The sequence below is a fragment of the Episyrphus balteatus genome, chromosome 4 (assembly GCF_945859705.1).
Source record: "Episyrphus balteatus chromosome 4, idEpiBalt1.1, whole genome shotgun sequence".
NCBI lineage: Eukaryota > Metazoa > Arthropoda > Insecta > Diptera > Syrphidae > Episyrphus > Episyrphus balteatus.
In genome coordinates this window covers 52,159,778-52,178,534 of record NC_079137.1, presented here as the reverse complement: position 1 = coordinate 52,178,534, position 18,757 = coordinate 52,159,778, and the positions used below count along the sequence as shown (strand labels likewise).

Genomic DNA, 18,757 nt, shown 5'->3' with positions numbered 1-18,757 from the left:
TACAGATTTTCACACTGCGCATCTCTCTCATCTCCCTTACAACTTTTCCATCCCACAATTTGAAACTCACCCCCTTTATCATCATCGATGAGAACAGTTTTACACGCACCAAGAGAGAGAAATTCGGCTCGAATTGTGTGTACAGTGTTGTTGACGACAATTTCTTTGTGCAAAAAATCATCATCATCATCATCGTCGTCGTAGTCGTTGGTGTCGTTCGTCGTCCTGCGTTCGTACATACTATACACCTCTTCTACTCTACACCTAAACCTAGTAGAGAATAGTCGTTGTCGACATCGTCGTCGTATAGTCATCGTTGTCGTCGTAGTCGTCGTTCTCGTGGTCGTGGTCGTCATTATCACCATTTAAGCTGCCACTGCCAGTGCCAGCCAGCCAGCAAGCCATCCCCATGTTTGTGTGTTCCATGTTCCTATTCCTATGCCATTTCGCCAGCAGTAAACTCTTGTATCAGAATCTGAGTGTACCATAAAAATCTTTTAGTGAGAGTTTGCGATCCCGCGGGTACGGTCGAAACTTTCGGATTTACAAAAAAACTAAAAAAAAAATAATATTTTTTCTGTCATCTTTTAATTCGGGAATAAAAATTTTTAATACTTTTAAAAAAATTAAGACGGTTTTCAAAAAAAATAAAAAAAAAATTAAAAAAAGTGAAAAAAAAAAACATTTCAAAATTAAATAAAAAAAAAAAAAAATAGGATAACCTTCTTAAACTTTACCCCCTTTTTTTTCTTGGGGTGAAAGGATGAAATCATTGCATCAAATTTGACACAAATGCAACAAAAATTGTAATAGTTTATAATGCCGCGGTACTCTTTCGGGAGGCAGTACGAACAAAAAAAAAACAACAAATTTCAAAACCTACAACTTGTATGCAATAAAAGATTTGTATAATATGTAAATGGGATTGCGGTTTGACGAAAATGTTGTTGAACTACTAGACCGGATGTAATATATATTGAAATATATTCGTGCCACACAGTTTGTACACATCTGCTACAAATTTAAGCTCATACAAACTACTACAAACGAATACAATAATAACAATCATCAACTTGCTGAAAAGTAAATTTGCTTGCGGTTATATTTGCTTTTGTGCCTACATAAGTTATTGGCTTTTTTGAGGGGGATGCAAGACTATACTATACAACTGTTTTGTGTATTTAATAGTCGTCCATTTTACCTACCTTACCCCTAACCTCAAAAAAAAAAAAAAACATATATAAATTAGTATGAAAATTGAAAACCTTCAAGAATACCTCAAGAAACTTTTGGTATCGTTTTTTTGCTTTGTTGTTGTTGTTGTGAATGAATAAATCAGTGGTGTTGGAAGGGAGTAAAAGAAGAAGAAGAAATAAAACGGAAACAAATCGCAATGTCAGAAACACAAATTCAGGATGATTTGTAAAATGTAACCTCTCAAATAAACAATCTCTATTGCTTTTCGGTTTTTCGGTTGGTTTTTGTTTGTGGTCCTTGCCTCTTCTTCGTCGTCTGTTGGTCGTATTTCTTTTGTTTTTTTTCGTTCGTTCGCTACCTACTACTATTAATACCTTCTTCTACTAGTCTGCTATATTATATACAATTTCGTCAAACTCACTTTTCGTCGTCGTCAACTTTATCGTCGTCGTCTTCGTCGGTTATTAGTTGGTCTTTTTCCGAAAAAAAAAAAAAAAAACAACAACCTCGATTACCAAATTCACTGATATTTCTTCCGCTGTTGCTTCTTTCGAACAAAATCAAAAAGAAAAAAAAAAAAAAATGTTAAGAATTTCTCGGTTTTCTACCAAATTCTATCCCCTCTCTCTAACGGTTATTCACTACTAAAATTATACTCACGCACAATTATGGTGGTAGTCAGGGTGGTTGTTATGATGATGGCCTTTATTGGGGGTGGAAATATCATTATCAACATCTTCTAGAAGAGTATAAATGCGTGTGGTGTGCAACTGACGTCAATTACCATTGATTGTAATTGCTGGCCAATTTGTTAGAAGTGAAGTGCTATATTACCGAAGATTTTTTTTTTCCTTCCTTCCTTCTTCTTTTATTCGTTTTATTTTTTTTTTTGTTCTTTTGTCCAATTTTTTGTTGTTATTATTGTGTGAAGATGCAATATAGTATAAAGAAAAAAAGTTAAATAAAGAAAAAAAGTGTCAAAGTAATTAAGATAGCCGAAGAAGTGTTACAAAAATAATTGGAATTTATTGGAAAGAAATTACTACAAAGAAAGAGAGAAAAAATAAAGAGAGAGAGTGGGGGAAAGAGGGAGAAAAAACAAAGTGCAGAAAAAAAAAGATTGATTAACCATGGATATACAATTGATTTTTATTTTGTTTTTAATTTTATTTGTTGGAGATTTGGATTCGACAAGGATTCGAGGCAGTCCATCGGCCGCTTTGACAAGGAACATTGAAGAAGAAAATGGTAAGTCGTTTTCTTCAATCTTGATGATAGATTTAACTTTACTTTACTTTATCTAAATGATAAATTGAGTAATCAATATTTTTGTGGCTACCTTTAAGATAGATAGAATATTCTTTGATGAAGGTAGGCTTTGAAAAAAATTAATTAAAATATAGGCAGAAACCTTATCTTTTAAAGCTTTATTTTAGAGACTTAATCAACCTTTTTTTGAATTGAAGACTTTCTGTCTATTTGGTAAATTGTTGGATATTTATTTTTTTGCTTTTTTTTGTATTTTATTTTGGTTTAACCAAAACAAATTGGAAGGTTTATTTATTGTGTCTGTGTGTGTGTGTGTGGGTGTATGGTATAATATTTGGGTTCATAACATGAATACATAGTATAACCTTGTGTTTGTTGGTTGAGGGGCTGACACTGAAAATCTTTCACGTGAAAACAGGTTAATAGGTAGGAATGAATATACATTAGCTTTTACCTTCTACCTTCTATAGATACATACATACATATGGATTAAAGTTCTTATTGTTGTATTTTGTGTTCCACATATTTTTTTTTTGGTGAAAATGAGAAAGGATATACTTTCTGTCAGACACGAGTTATAAACACATCCGGAATAACAAAACAACAAAACTTGGATATATAAGGTTTTTTTTTTGTTGTGGGGGGAAGAAGAAGAAGAGAGAAGGTAAATTAATGAGCGTTATACATTTGGTTTAAAGGATATATGTTTGGGAAAGATACCTACCTTCATTGAAATGTAGCTTTATAGTGTTATAAAGGAAACATTTTGGAAACACACAATAATATGAACAACAACAACGAAAAAAAAGTGGAAGATTTGTTGTTATTTAATTTTTACCTTTGGTATATTAAATGTGTCTACATTTTTTATACAATGAATATTTTTGCCTTCATTTTGAAAATTGGTGTTTGGGAGTTAGAAGAGAAGGATGACATTTTTTTAAGGTGTAATATAAATTCAGATGAGAATAGAGGTATGAATATATTTTTTGGTTGATTTGGGATTTAAAAAAAAAATGTTTTTCGGTTAAATGTGACAAGGAATTTTTTATTCATTAGAAATCGTTTTCGGGGGTAATTTTTATCAAACTGGTTGAGCGATAATGAAGGTTACATGGAAATTAAGTCAAATTTCATGAATGACATGATGTTCCACATCATTTAGTTGACATTTTAAGTTTTAAGCTTCAGACGTTTGTAAGGCTACTTTGAATTGCAGAGTTTTTTTTAGGTAAAGCAATTCAATGTTCAAAAAGCGTTGAGTAAATAATTTAGTAGATACATAGTTTCCTTGAATTTATGTTAAAACGTTCCAAATATAACCTTAAATCATTAAATCTGGACGGGTGATAATTAACAGTTTTATTTGCTATAAACAAGTTAAGGATTTGTAATTTGCTATAAACAAAAAAAAAGTGGGTCTCGTTATTCTGTCTTTCTATTTGTCTTCCTTTCTCTATTTCGAGCTGCATCTTAAACCACTGAAATGTGTTGGGGTCAAAATTCTGCCGGGGTCAAAATTCTTTTGTCAAAATTCTGCTTTCAAAATGCTGATTTTCAAAATTCTGTTTTTCAAAATTCTGTTTTTCAAAATTCTGCTTTTCATAATTCTGTTTTTCAAAATCCTGCAAAAAATTAATTTTTTAATCAAACAACATCGGTTCCAATAATTTATAGAATTTATTTAAAGAAAATCAGACTATGCATTTTAAAAAATATTTGCGACACTTAAACAAAAAATTTAGGAAAGTACCAATGTTGAATTACATTAATGAGGTGTATTTTTCTTTAGTCAACGCATACCTATGCTATAAAAAAAAAAAAAACAGAATTGGCAGAATTTTTTTGGTTAAGTATAATAATGGCAGAATTTTGAAAAGCAGAATAGAAAAAAAAAACAGAATTTTCGTTAAAAAAGTAGAATTTTGAAAAGCAGAATTTTGAAGCCAGAATTTTGACCCGATCCAGACTGAAACGTATTTATTTAAAATTTTAATCTTCCAAATTGTTTTTGGAGATTCTTGGGATTGGGGAAACTAAAAAAAAAAAATTGAATAAATGTTACCAGTACTCGCTATATGACCCAAATGGAAAAGGTTATTTTTCTCAAAAACGACTCTAAGCGAAATTAATACAAGAAAGGCACTACTTTGAAAATTGAACGGTACCTACTTGTTTTCTTTTTAGTAATAAACCAAAGTTTTCTTTGAATTAAAAAAAAAAATTTTTTATACAGGGTGTTCCAAAAATTCAAAACAAAATACGCTAATAGACCAACTTAATGACTTATTCATCCCGAATCTTTTTGGGTTTAAATTTTCGTTCTAAGTTCAGCTTTGGAAACTTGTCTACTTTTCTGAAAACTACAATAGCAAAAAAAGTTTTTATAATACACGAATGTCAAATCATAGCAATTTTTTTTCAGGGTGCTGTACTAAAAAAAAGTTGAAAATTGAGTTTTATTAAAACTTGGATCTATTAATAAATTTAAACCAAAATGGCTCAATAAATGAGAAATGTTTTATTAATAAATTTTTTCAAAAAAAAAAAAAAAAAATCAATTATGGAAAAGGGAAGTGGAATCCCGGCTTGAAGTAGAGGTTCCTTCTCAAGAACTGTATTGAATCGATAACCACAAAGATTTGGGATGAAAAATTTGAGGAACTCTTACCAAAAAACAAAATTTTAGTCTTTTTAATTGTTTTTTTTTTTTTACAATTCATTATTTTGAAAATCCAATAATGGATTTTAAGTGTTTAGCTCTCTTACACTGTTAATTATTCGTTGTACCCCGGTGCGTAGTGGTTATTGCAATGAACTGTCACACCAGATATTTAATGTTAAACTCTAGCCTTCCCACATTGACTTTTTTTCAGGGATATTCTCTTGCAAAAACAAAGGAAGGATATTGGCCCTCTGAAATCAGATCCAAGTTTAAAAAAAAAGGAATACATTATTTGGAACTATATTTACTAACAATTCAATCGAATCCTTACTTTTCAACTTTTTACTTTACTGGGCTTACTTTGCGCCCGTGGTAATTTTTCACCACAGACCTTTTTCTTTGACGCTCAAGAATTGAGGGTTTTGCATTTCAAAAGTACATCTGTGTCACAGTTTATATGATATGGAAATATGGCTTTTTATTTACTCACTCCTCATAATGCCCATCTGCTTTAAAAATCAATTGGTAAGTCTAATTTGGAATTATGCGTTGAGAGTTTTCGAATGACGCAAAACTAAAATGTATTCACTTTTAGCTTACCCAGAATACATCGTTTTGGTAATTCGTATTTCTATTAAATAAACTATTGCAAAGCAATAAATTTTCCGAACCAAATTCAAAAAAACTTATATTTTGTACATTCAAAATCGGGAATTCTCTATAAAGTTAACTTTTGCTTATAATACAGTCAAATAAGGTGAAAAAAGGGGTAAATCTCGGAAGGAATGCTAATAGAAATTTTTTTTGCTCAATACCTTCGTTTTGGCATTCTATAACATACCTCAAAAGTCTAGAAAAATCTCATGTCCGCAAGTCGAGATTTTGAAGGTCAAAGCGCGAAATGGAGATTTTCAAAATTATCAAAAATAGACGATGGTATTATATACACTTATGATACATAATTTCAAGGTATTTTTTAATGCTGATTCCAAAAACTCTAAAATCAAGGCGAAAAGGTGAAATTTTGGGATATGCACTAAAAAACATCCTGGTACAATCTTGGAATTGAATAGTTTATTTCAGAAACAGCAAAAGTCCATGAGCACTAACTTTTCATTAGCAACAAAAAACTGTTTTTTATGTTAAAATTCCACAACACTTCAAATTTAGAGTATGCCGAGTTATAATCTAGCTAAAGACGCATTTAAAAACCTTAAAAATATCAAGCGGGGTTTTAAGCCTTAAAAGTCGCTGGACTTATGTCGTTTCTGCTCCAGCTATAGCTTTTGAACCCAGTTTTCGATATTAATAAATAAAATAGCAGTATAGATAGAGTAAATATTTACCTTTTTACAAATGTATAACTTAAAAGGTTGCGTGTCATGATGTTTGCAAAAATAATTTAAAACTGGTAAAATGTCATATAATTCAAGAGTTAAAAATGCTGCCACCGCGAGAAATCTGGCTATAACTTTTGAGCCCTGGCTATAACTTTTAATGAATTTAATAGATATAGATAGAGTAATTCCTTACCTTTTTATAGATGTATAACAAAAGGGCGTGCGTGTCAAGATTGCTGCCAAAATAATTTTAAACTGGTAAAAAGTCATGTTTTTAACAGTAAAAACTGTTGTCACCGAGTGAAATCTTTCCATACATTTTAAACCCTTTCCTTTCAGTTTTCGTATTTTGAAGGGTCTGACATACTTAATTTTTTTTCCAGAAGATGAATAACTATATATACCTAATTGAGAAATTTCAAAAAAAATTTTTTTTTGGGAAAAATGGACTTATGCTGTTTCTGAAATAAACTATTCAAATACAATTATAATTTTTCAAAAAAAATAACAGCTCTAGCATAACAAGAAAAATATTTTTGTAACTCTGACGTCCTCTGGAGGTAAATGTTAGAAATTAAAATTTGAATGTAGGTTCCAGAGGCTCTGAAGTCAGATATGCTCTGCAGAAATTTAAAGCAATTATATTTTAATTTTATTTGCTTTGTAAATTTAATAATTATAATATAATTATAATAATGTACATAAAATGAATTGGATGAATTAAAAAAAAAAAAAAACAAATATAACACCAATAATTTCGTATTACATATTTCCCAGAATATTTTATTTTTGTGTTATACACTAAAGTTTTCTGAGAATATTTTAATCTATTTCAGAGAATTTTTTAGAATTTTATTTTAGTATTTTCAAATTTAAACTCTAAAGGTAAATAGAAATACCTAATTTAATTTTATCCAAATGCACAAAACTGATCTATTGAAAGTTAAATTTAAAAAATGTGTATATTACATTTTCACCGTATTTAAACACATTAATATTTTTAACTTTTTTTCGTGAAACCTATGAAGTCTAGGTTTTTTTTGTCAAAACAGTGTGTTTTATTCAATGTCTTATTAATAAAATAGTTATATAACTCACAGCTCTACCTATAATTTTTGGAATAAACGCTTTTGTCCCAAACCAGATTTTGGAATTATGCTAAAAAAAAAAAAATACACCGTTTTTTTAGCTTAGAAAAGCATTTTTGAAAAGTTAATTTTATAGAAGTATTTAAAAAAAAAAACTCTTTTCTATCAACTTATTAACTTACCATTATTTTGATTCTTTAATATTCAGGTATGTATTATTATTTTATTTAATTTTGTAACAAAGAATATACAATCGGTAATAGTTTTTTATTGAAATATTAATCATAATTCCTTGTAAATTTATTAGGTATTTAATAAATATTTTGTTTTTCGATTTTATTAAAGTAAAAAATTCTATTTGTAAGCTTATTTGAAATCAAATAAAAGTACAAAACAAATCGGCTTATCAGACTATGGATAAATATTTTATAGAAATAAATTCGAATGCTTCAAAATTCTATGAAATTGTTTTATAGTTTAAAAAAAAATAATAAGAAATAAAAGAACATCATCTATCAACATACATTTATTTTAAAGCAAGAAAAATAAAAAAAAACAATTTTTATAGCTATCTTTACGATAAAAATAGATTTTTTTATATATTATTTTGATTAAATAACAAATAAATTTCCAACTAAAAATAAAAATAAAAAAAAAAAAAATAATAAAAATTTATAAATCGAGATAGATATTGATTTCCATTCAATACGCGTATATACGCGCTTTAAGGATTTCAATTATTTATTTTTTTTTTGTATTAATTTATTCCCTCAATGGATTTTGCATAATACATACAATTTGAATGCATGCATAGGTACTTATGAATTGATCTAACGTTAAATCTCATTTTTTTTTGTTTAAATATTTTATTTTAATTAATTTTAATATCTTTTTTTTTTGTACATTTTTAACTGCAGGATTAGCCAGGATTTTATCAATATCTGTCATGCTGAAGCTATGTTTATTATTGTGATGTTTTGTTAGTGTCAATATTTCAAAACAAAATAGTTTTAAACTACTGATTGATTTTTTTATTTCAATTTTCAAATATTGTTATTATTTTTTTTTTTTTTAATAATTAAGCTTAAGGTTTTTTTTATTTTGTTGAAATAAAAATCTATAATGCAATTATATTATCAAATAATTTATAATCTCTTTGGATCCATTACGTTACACTGAATAATTAATTACTTAAAAAAAAATGTGTCCTATTTTTTTTTTTTAATCCTGTTAAAATCTGTCGAAGCATCTTTCAAAAAACCAAACAAACATATCTCAAAAAAACTTGTCAAAAACATTATCACTTGTAAGAAGAAAATTCTATTAGCTGAATAACAATATAATCCTTCTGAAAAATTTCTCTAACTTCAAAGGAAAAATTTATACACAAACACATATAAACGAGAAGAAACATCGTGATAAGGATACAAAAGGATGAAAAAAAAAAAAAAATAAAATCACAAAGAAAAAATAAAATATTTTCTTTTTTAGAAAATAAAATAAAAAATTAATGCGATGTTCGGATTTTCTTCTTCTTCTTCTAAATAAAGTTGCTTGCTACACTTTACTTTCTAGCTGACTGCTGTTGCTTTTTTTTGCTTTTTTTTTTTTTTGTAGAACACATTTTTATTCATACAAAATTTTGAGCTTTCAAATATTATGCGAATTATACAAATTAGGGTTTACCATAATTACATGCTGTAAGCTTATTACCATCAGACTGATGCCGCTGCCACACTGCCACTGCCGCACAGCCTCTGCCGCGCCTTCTTCATTCGTTTCCAAGAAATTTCATTTGAATTAATTATGTTTTGCTCACATTATGTTAATTTTAGTGTTTTGCTCTTTGTGAGATTATCCCATAGTAATGTTCTTCTTCATCTTTTGTTGTTGTTGGCTGGCTGTGGCTCATCTAGGATCTAATATTCGTCGTGAAAGAAAGTGTTGAATGGAAATCACAATCACCACAAAAGTCCTTCAAAATCCTTTGTAGAAAGTAATCCATATACGACTTTTAGGTACATTATTATACACAAAAATTGTATATCTGCAATTCCATTTAGACAATAATAAAAGAGGAAAACATGATATTATAATACAGAAAATATGTATGTATATGAGAAAAACACAGAAAATCACAATCACAACCTTTTAATAAAATTAAAAACAAAATACGGTTCTGGAGTTTTCTCTTGATGAGAACTCTCTGAATCCTGTTGTTGTTATAGAAACAAATTGCTTTGGTTAGTTAGAGATGATGGTTACACAGAGACAGAGAGATAGAGAGATGAAGAGTATCTATTTTTTTTTTTTCATTTTTTATAGCTTCAAGCTTCGAGGTAGAATATATTTATATTAAAATGTACAATTTGACTTTGACAATTTTGTTTGGAGTAAATGGTTTTTATACTCAATTCTATATGAGAATATTTTAGAATTATTCCAATTCAAATGGAAAACTTTTTGAAATAAAAATTCTTTCAGAATTTTGGAGATGATTTTAACAAAGGTCTTAGGGATGTCTAGGTATGGAATTAAAAAATGTTTTTACCTTTGGGAGAATAAATGGTTTAACCTTTACCCTTCAAAAGTTGAAACTCAAAGTATTTAGAAGATATTTAAAACATAAAATAAAGTTAAGGTTACTGAAATGCAATTCTGCATATAGGGAATGAGATTTTAAGAAAATCGCTCAAAGAATTTACTGCTTTCAAACATTCATAAGCAAATATTGACGTTTTAAATTTTGAATAATTTTGAATCAAATTGTTTGATTGCAATAATCTTACCTACCTATATCTTATTTAGTTTGTAGTAAAGACAGGGAAGTAGTTTTTTTTTTTGGGATCGGGTCAAAATTCTGGCTTCAAAATTCTGTTTTTTCAAAATTCTGCTTTTTTTTACGAACATTTTGTTTTTCAAAAATCTGCTTTTTTTCTATTCTGTGTTTCAAAATTCTTCTTTTTAAAATTCTGCTTTTAAAAATTCTGCCAGCATATTTTTTGAACAAAAAAACTCTACTAATTCTATTTTTTTTTCATAGCATATGCGCTTACATCTCATTAATCGATTATAATAATTCAACTTTACTACTTTCCTTACTGTTTATTGTGTAACTGTCCCAAACATTTGTTATAATGCATAGACTGACTTTCTTATAATTCACATCTACATACAAACCGTTGAAAACTATTTGAAGCTAAAAAGAAAGATCCAAAATATTCCTTTCTTAATCAATTTTTTGAGCATTCACTTTTATTTGATAAATTAATATATTTCTGATTATTTCGCAATTATTTAACATTAACTGGTTGAACAGAATAGAAATTCGCTGGTACGCCATGGTACAAGATGTCAAATAAAATCGCTCAAAAAATAGAAAAGATGAACAGAATATGTGGTGCACTAAAATGTCAAGTGTGTTGAAAAAAAAAAAAAAATAATTTTAACTGAGCAACCAAAATGTAAAAAAATATTTAAACAAAATCAAATTACTTTTGTATAGCCACTATTCAACGGTTATAACATTTTTTTAATGGTTATGTATTAGAAAAATTATTGTAAAATATGACTGATTAAAAAAACTGATGGAATCCAATGTGAAAAATTTAAGATTTTACAGTTAAAATAATTTATTAAATTAATAGGCTTTTTTTTGCACTTTGGTACCAGTGACATCCTAGTAACTCTAGATTTGAAGAAAACTATTACCATTCTGCAATCCCCTTTTAACGCGCATATTTTTAACCCTCTGTAGGCACACCTCTTTTTTGCGAATTTGGTTTATACTTTTTCATGTCGCTAGAACTTTTTTCGGTCTCACTATTTTATAGAGAATTATATATATGAAATTGATGTAGAATATTCCGAGGAATTCGAATATTGTATTTACAATTCAAAAATATGTATTTTCACCCTTATAAAGACACTTTTTTTGTGACCACTTTTAATTTTTGTCTTGTCAAATTCGCACCCGTGTGCCGACAGAGGGTTAAAAAAGTTGGCCACCTACAATCCTATAGATTTTTTTTATACCAAATTTTTCCTAAAGTATTTTTTTTTTTACATTTTGCATCGGAAAACGAATTTCAATATTTTTTCAAAGAAAAAGTGCAACAGATATGAAAATTTTTAAATGCTTATTGTTTTAGTCAATTATTGTAGAAAATTATAAAAAATTTATTATTTATTTATAAAATTCATTTTTTAAATTTAAATTTAAAATACACTGAACGAAAAAAAGCTAATATTTTCGAAACTGGTGGCGATAGAAATTTTTTTATTTGGTTTTAGTACAGTCATAAGTTTAGCTATCAGCCATTTCAGGCTTATCCATTTTTACCGGACACCCTGTATATTACAATTTACAAGTTAAGATACTTGAATGCGTTGGATCGGGGAGCCACTAATAAATAACAAACCGGAGTAAAAAAAAAACAAAAATAAAATAAAACTGGGTTAACATTGATGGTCTCAAAAATATTCAGTTTTAGTTAAATCTAAAGAAGTTAATGTATGTATGCATGAAGTATTTCTTATTAATTTATTGAAATAAGTTGGCTTAAAACGATTTTAGATTTTTCGATATAAAGTTTAAATTCAAAAAACCCAAAATGGGCAAAATGGCCTACTTAGTACTCGGGTAAAATGGCATACCTACTTTCACATGCAATTTTATACTTACTTTCACATTTTTCATCTTTATATACTGAAAATGGTTGCTTCATATAAACGATCGACAGAGAGGAAGTCCTGGACTGAGGAAAGTCCTTGATTCCGCCCAAAATCTGGAGAAAAGCATCCAAAACATTTGAAGTTGCAAAAACTACAGTAAGGAGACGAGCAAATAACATGAACAGGGTTTTAAATGACTCGTAGAAAGATCTGGGGGGATTAAGTACCACTTGTTCCAAGAAAATGGAAATGGAGCCCTTTGACTCGATTTTTCATTTAAAATCACGTATTTTTAGACAGTGTGCCATTTAAATTTGATCAGTGAAATTTGTAGACGTCTTGTAAATTTAAAAATTTAAAATATTTCTTGAAATTTTTTTAACTCGCAAAGCAAAAAAATGTGAGAGTAACATATTAAACTTTGAAAAGTAGTATTTAAATTTGAATGTTACTTTTTTTCGAGGTATGGGACATTTTCCTTAGGGGGGCCATTTTAGGCCACCTTCCTCTACTATTGTACTAAGTAACTATTTAAAATTTAAGCTTTTGGTAAAGTTATAAAGTTTAGGAAAAAAATATAATTTCCATAATATCTTGCAACATAAAAATTAATATTGTTCCATAAATTTGAAATAAGATAATATATCTAAATACTCCTTTTAACCCTTTTAAAGCACCTTTTTTTTTCTTATTTTTTCATAAAAAAATATTACACAGTAAAATTTTGAGCTAATACCTCCCAAAAAATTGAAAAAAAAGAAAATGTCACTAAAAACCAATTTTTTATGCAATGAGATTTTATTAAGTTAGTATTAAAATTGGAAAAGCCAATATTAACCACTAGTATTTGTTAAAGTTAAAAATTTGAAAGATTTTATCAAAATCGTTAGAGCAGTTTTCGAGGAAATTCCAACTACTCAAAAAAATTGTATGGGAGATACTCTTTCTAAAAGAGATATTACAAAACAAAAGAAATTAATTTCGGAGATAAATATTTTATTTTTGGACATTTCTGAAATTACGTTGATGAATATTAAAATTAATGCGAGACAAAAGCTTCAAAGAGTCTATTTTTCCATTTATTAATTTAACAATACATGAAAAACATACATAAAACCGTCTGTTCTCAAGGCAGGGCATGCTAATAAGTTTAAGGCTGTATGGAGGGAGGTCATAAAGGTTATGCCAGCCTAGGCCTCTTAAGGCAAAGCGCCTTAAGGGTCTTTTTGGACCCTTTCCAAAATTGCCTTATGACACTCATAATGAGACGACCAAACCTTACAGACGTATTCCAGAATGGGTCTGACAAAAGTTATACCTAAATAATTGTTTTGTAATAAAAGGATCTGAAAACTGGCACTTCATGTACAGATGAACATACCGACACACAACCCGACGGACGTAATCGTAATGTTAGTTTTGATTAAAACATCGAAATTTTATAATATAAAATTTAATAACAAGAAAAGTATGTAATTTTCAAATAAAGCAGATCCATCCACGTGTTTAGGCTCTAGCTTGTTGTATAGATGAGCGCTGAGACAAATCGACGAAGTTATGCACATACCGACAGACGTAATGAAGAAAATATAGGTATGTTAAAATTATTAGCAGCTAATTTTGATAGCTTTATGATAAAGCACTCGCTTTGTGACCCATGTCAAATAACTTACAAGTATTAATTTTTTTTTAATTGGTAAAAAACTTGAATTAAGAATGTTTTATGATTAAAAAAAAACACTCTTTAACTAACTTAGTTCTACTTTCATTTTGAAATTATCCTATGTCCAAAATTAGGTTCGTATTGAATGTTATTGTTCTTAAAGCAGACATCATTGCTTTTATATACTGCCTTATTGTACTTCTCTATATAATTACATGTCCAAATCTAAATTTGCATAAAAATAAAATTTAAGTAAGAAAAGCAAAAAAAGTACGTATACGCCAGAGTAACAGTTTCACATATTTTTTTTTTTTAATTTTGCAATCATTTTTATATTTTTGTATTATATTATAATGACTCGTACTATAAAAATAAACAAACAGAAATAATATAAACTTATATTGTATTTAAATTGCGATTTATTTAATTTGAAAATAATACATTTACATTTAAAGTAATTAGAAAGTCATATATTTCCATGTTTTTGATGAATCAGTTTATGTTCAAAAATATCTTTTTATGTACCATTCTGGTCTATAAACTATGAACTTGTATTAAAAGTTTTCTCAGAAAAATTGAAAATGATGTGTGAATTCAATATCACCTATAAAATTTATAACAGACTTTCAATACTTAGAATCTCTCTTCTATTTTATTATTATGAAAATTCCTAGAATAAAACCTAGATAAACAAACTTATCCAATTTAACCCATTTTAACTTCTCTTCAAAGAATGCATTTGTTTCATTTGAAAAGTTAATACACTCAACTAAAATTCAAAATCTCAAACTGTTTTAAAATATTATTCTATTCTAAAATCAGTAGGACATCAGCTCTATGAATCCTTTATGAATTCTGAAAATTAAAACAATGTTTCGATTAATCTGAAAATCAAAAAATTTGATATCTAAATATTTTTACCACAGCTTTGGTTTATTATTCTAAGAAATAAATTTAAGTGGGTTTAGTGCTAAATAAATATGTATCTGCTACAGATTTGTTGTTTAAGTCTACAGTTTACCACACAGTTTAGGATTATTTAAACCAAATATTGAAAAAGTAAAAACAATTCTTCACAAATGGATATAGTTTATTTGTTCACAGAACCAACATTTTCATCAAAATTGATTTTAGAATTCCCAGGACTTTTTATTTATGAAGAATAATATTTGAAAGATTTATTTTTTAAGTTGATTTTTTACAGAATTTCAGACCAGATTAAATTCAAACCCACTTACTTAGTTCCTTAAAAATTAAAAGATATTTATTATTGATCAAGGTATAAAAGTCCAGCTACACTCCATCCTTATCCCCTTACTGTATTCATTGTCCATATAATAAAAATCCTATTCGTTATTTTTTTGTATCTGTTTTCTAAGTAAACATTCTATAGCGATACAAAGTACACATTTTTATCTTCCAGTCATTCACACTCATACAAAGCTTCTCCCCTAAAAATAATAAGACAGACTTTTTTTGTTTTTCTTCTTTGAGTAGCTAAAAGTCAAGTAGCCATTGACAATTTTGTCACTTAAGTGTTCCTATTAAACCTCTGCGCACTTTGCCCCTTAAATCTCTTGCTTGCTCTCTTTTCATTGTGATTTAAGTCGATATACACCTCACTTCTCTACTTTATTCCAAAAAAAAACAAAAATCTATATAAACCTTCATAAAACCAAGAGAGCACAAAGTTCAAATAAATGTCGTATATATTGATAGATCCTTTTCACTCATTCTCCTCAGTCTCCACTTGCACCTTTGAACATTGAAAGAAGAAGTTCGTTCGCTAATTCAAACGTCTTTTGGTCCTCCTCTCTTCTTGTCGTCGTCGTTATTCGCTTTTGTATGTCATCAATATACTTCTAGTACTTATAAAGACTGTGTGTGTGTGTAGGTACCACATCCTAGCAAGAGTGCACAGACATTTGCCTCTCTTTGATTTTCTGATCCTTAGATACTATTATCAGACTTATTGCCCCAAAAGGAAAAAAAAAGTATCAATAATGTAGGTAGAATAGAGGTACCTTTAAACAAAAAAAAAAAAAATAAAAAAACAGAAGACGAGAAAAGTCCCCCAAAGGACATCGAGATATTGAATAAATTGCCTCCGCCGCGCGACGACGACTACTATACGGATGCTCTCTCCCTTTTTGTATGATACACAGAGACTTGGGGATGACTACTGCCATCAGGGGTATCGTCGTCTTAAGTGAACTCATCTTCCAGGTATAGTCAAAGTCAGTCTTGTGTATGTACATTGACAACACCTCTAGTACTTTTTTCTTCTTAGAATTTTTGGATATCTTCAACTAGGATATGCTGACTGGAAAAAGAGAATTGTGTATGTTTTTAGCTGAAAACAGAAAAAAGTTAGATTATTATGCTTATCCGATTGGGATCCTTAAATCCTACTTACTTTTTTTGTTTTTTGTTTTATTCATAAGGATGAGAGGGGCCGAATAGAGGGCAGCTTAGAGTTGTACTTTGTTTATCTATTAAATAATGTAGGTTCCTGGATGAATTCGATACAGCAGCTAGCGCAGCGGTGTCCTTTTTTGGTCATCTTAGGCTATATGAGATTCATTAGATTCTGTTTTATATTTATTTTGTCATTACATTTCTTGTAAGAGGAAACTCTCTTAACTTTTATAAATGCTAAGTACAAGGTAGGTGGGGGCTTAAGATGAGTCCCACTTTAATTTGTGTGTCTTTTTACAAGCAATAAATGTGTTGACCATGACATTCATTTATAAGAGTTCAACTTAAAGTTGAAACCCAATTTAATATGGGTAAATTGGAAAAAAAATGTACTAGATGTAGGTACCTTATAAATTTTGTTGCTTATAATCCATAAGTATCCAGCAAAGTATAGCAAAATTGTTGGATCACCATTTAATTTTAAAATAATTGATATAATTTGGTATGAAATTTTCATATAAAACCACAACCTACAATTTTGCTGATATAAAGCCTTACAGAAGAACCAGAAGCATCTGGAATGCTTTACAGAAGTATCATTTCTAGTCGGTACGTCTCTTATATATATATTTTTTTTTAATTCAATCATTAAAAAGGGTCAATAGGGGTAAAATGACATAGTAAGAAAGTTATTTTTATTTTTCTCAACAGAAAGTCGTAGCAATAGAACTTTTTAATCTGTTGGTTGGATACATTTTTTAAAAGGAATGGAAAAAGTATTGAAAAAATTTGTGTATTAGGTCTGAGCTATTTTTTTAAAAACTATGCTAATACTATGCCTTCGAAAAATTAGTTATTGTAGTACGAACAAATGAAAAGATAATACCTCAAATACGGATTTTTTGCAAGGGCCTGGTTTTCGAAATACTAATTTTTGAAAAACAACTATTTTTTAGTGATACCTATGTATTTTTTTAGTGTTTATTTGTTTAAAGGAATTTTAGAAATATTGCAAAAATTTAGGAAGTAAAGCTGACATTGAATTTTTGACAAATTTTGTTTGTCCCAATTTTGTTTACCGTTTTCAAGCACTTTTTATTTATATTTTTTTTTATTTTGAGATAGAAACCATGAAATTATCAAAAAATATAGATAGTGAGCTGGACATTATTTGTGCAAAAAGGAGGTCTCTTTTTTTAATACATTACATCATTTTACAAAGGACACTTACCAATTTGACTTAAAGTTATTTCGCAATAGGAAAATACAAATTTAATTTGATACAAGATAATAACAGTAGGTACCTACAAGCTCTAAAAACCACTCAATCTTAAATAAAAAAAATGTAGAATTTCCACAATATAGTTATAATTAGACACGACCAACGACCAGTGAAAGAAGACCGTAGTGTCAGTTTTAAATTTTGACATATCTGCTTTAAAAAATTTTATCATGATTGTGGTGAATTATTATACTTTTTGCTCAAGATATATGTATAAATTAAATATAGTTTAATTCTTTAGAAAAAATATTAGGTTTTTCACATAAAAAATTGACAAAACTATAAAAAAAGAAGATTATTTGTTTCGCTTAATGTATGTTAAATATGATTGATAATTCGCTTCGAAAAAATATTACTTTGTACTACAACGTACAAGTATAATTAATAGTGTTGTCCAAAAAATATTTCTTTCGATTTTTGGTCAAGCCACCCGCGAAATTTGTTCCACTTATCTACAACATTAACGCTGTAAAATTTCAATTCTACTTTCTATTGACCAAATTTACTTGGAAGTGGCCCCAGAAATTATTATTTCGATATTTTTTCAGAATTAGTACCTACAACAACCACAACTTTCAAGCAATTTTAAACTTTCTTGGGGTGACCCAACATTTATTTGAAAATTTTGTTTTTCCCATACCACCATGGACCACTCTAAGGTATAAGTTTACATTTTTATCCTTAGCTTAAATTTTATACTATGAGATTGTATTATTATCTTATAGGTAATGTTTTTATACAAGAAAATTGAACAAAAAAAAATTGTAATTTTTAATTAACTTCAAAATAATGATAATTCAGTCCATATAATTCAACTCAATTAAATTCATAAAAGTACCTATGCACTTTTTCATCAATGTTTATTATTCTTATTCTTACGAAAAATTATGGTCCTTAAACCGACTTTATTTCATTCCTTTAACTTAACCCCGAAATATCTGGAAAAATCCAAAATAAATTTTGAAAATTTTTGGTACAGCTGTAAAATTCTGTTTGATACTAGTCCAATTTGTGAACGCTTGGGCCCAAAATTAGGTCATGTGCTTTGCATCTAATTAAACTCAAATTCCTGTAAGCCAGATTTTAAAATGCCATTTGGTTTTGAAAAGTACTTAAATACAATGGAATTGGAAATACTATAGTGTACTATGCGGAACTCAT

At 28.4% G+C, this 18,757-nt stretch overlaps 1 protein-coding gene across 3 annotated transcripts in view; it reads left to right on the top strand.

Moving 5' to 3' along the window:
• The first annotated feature begins 213 nt into the window (after positions 1–213).
• The window catches only part of LOC129918969 (hemicentin-1), a 265,301-nt gene continuing 246,757 nt past the window's right edge, over positions 214–18,757 (top strand). For 2 of the 3 annotated variants that reach the window (XM_055999738.1, XM_055999739.1), the window contains exon 1: positions 215–2,445. In XM_055999738.1, coding sequence (XP_055855713.1) covers positions 2,328–2,445 — 118 coding nt within the window. In that variant the 5' untranslated portion in view covers positions 215–2,327. Of the gene's footprint in view, positions 2,446–18,757 lie in introns of all 3 variants that reach the window. The other variant, XM_055999736.1, reaches the window with a different exon arrangement.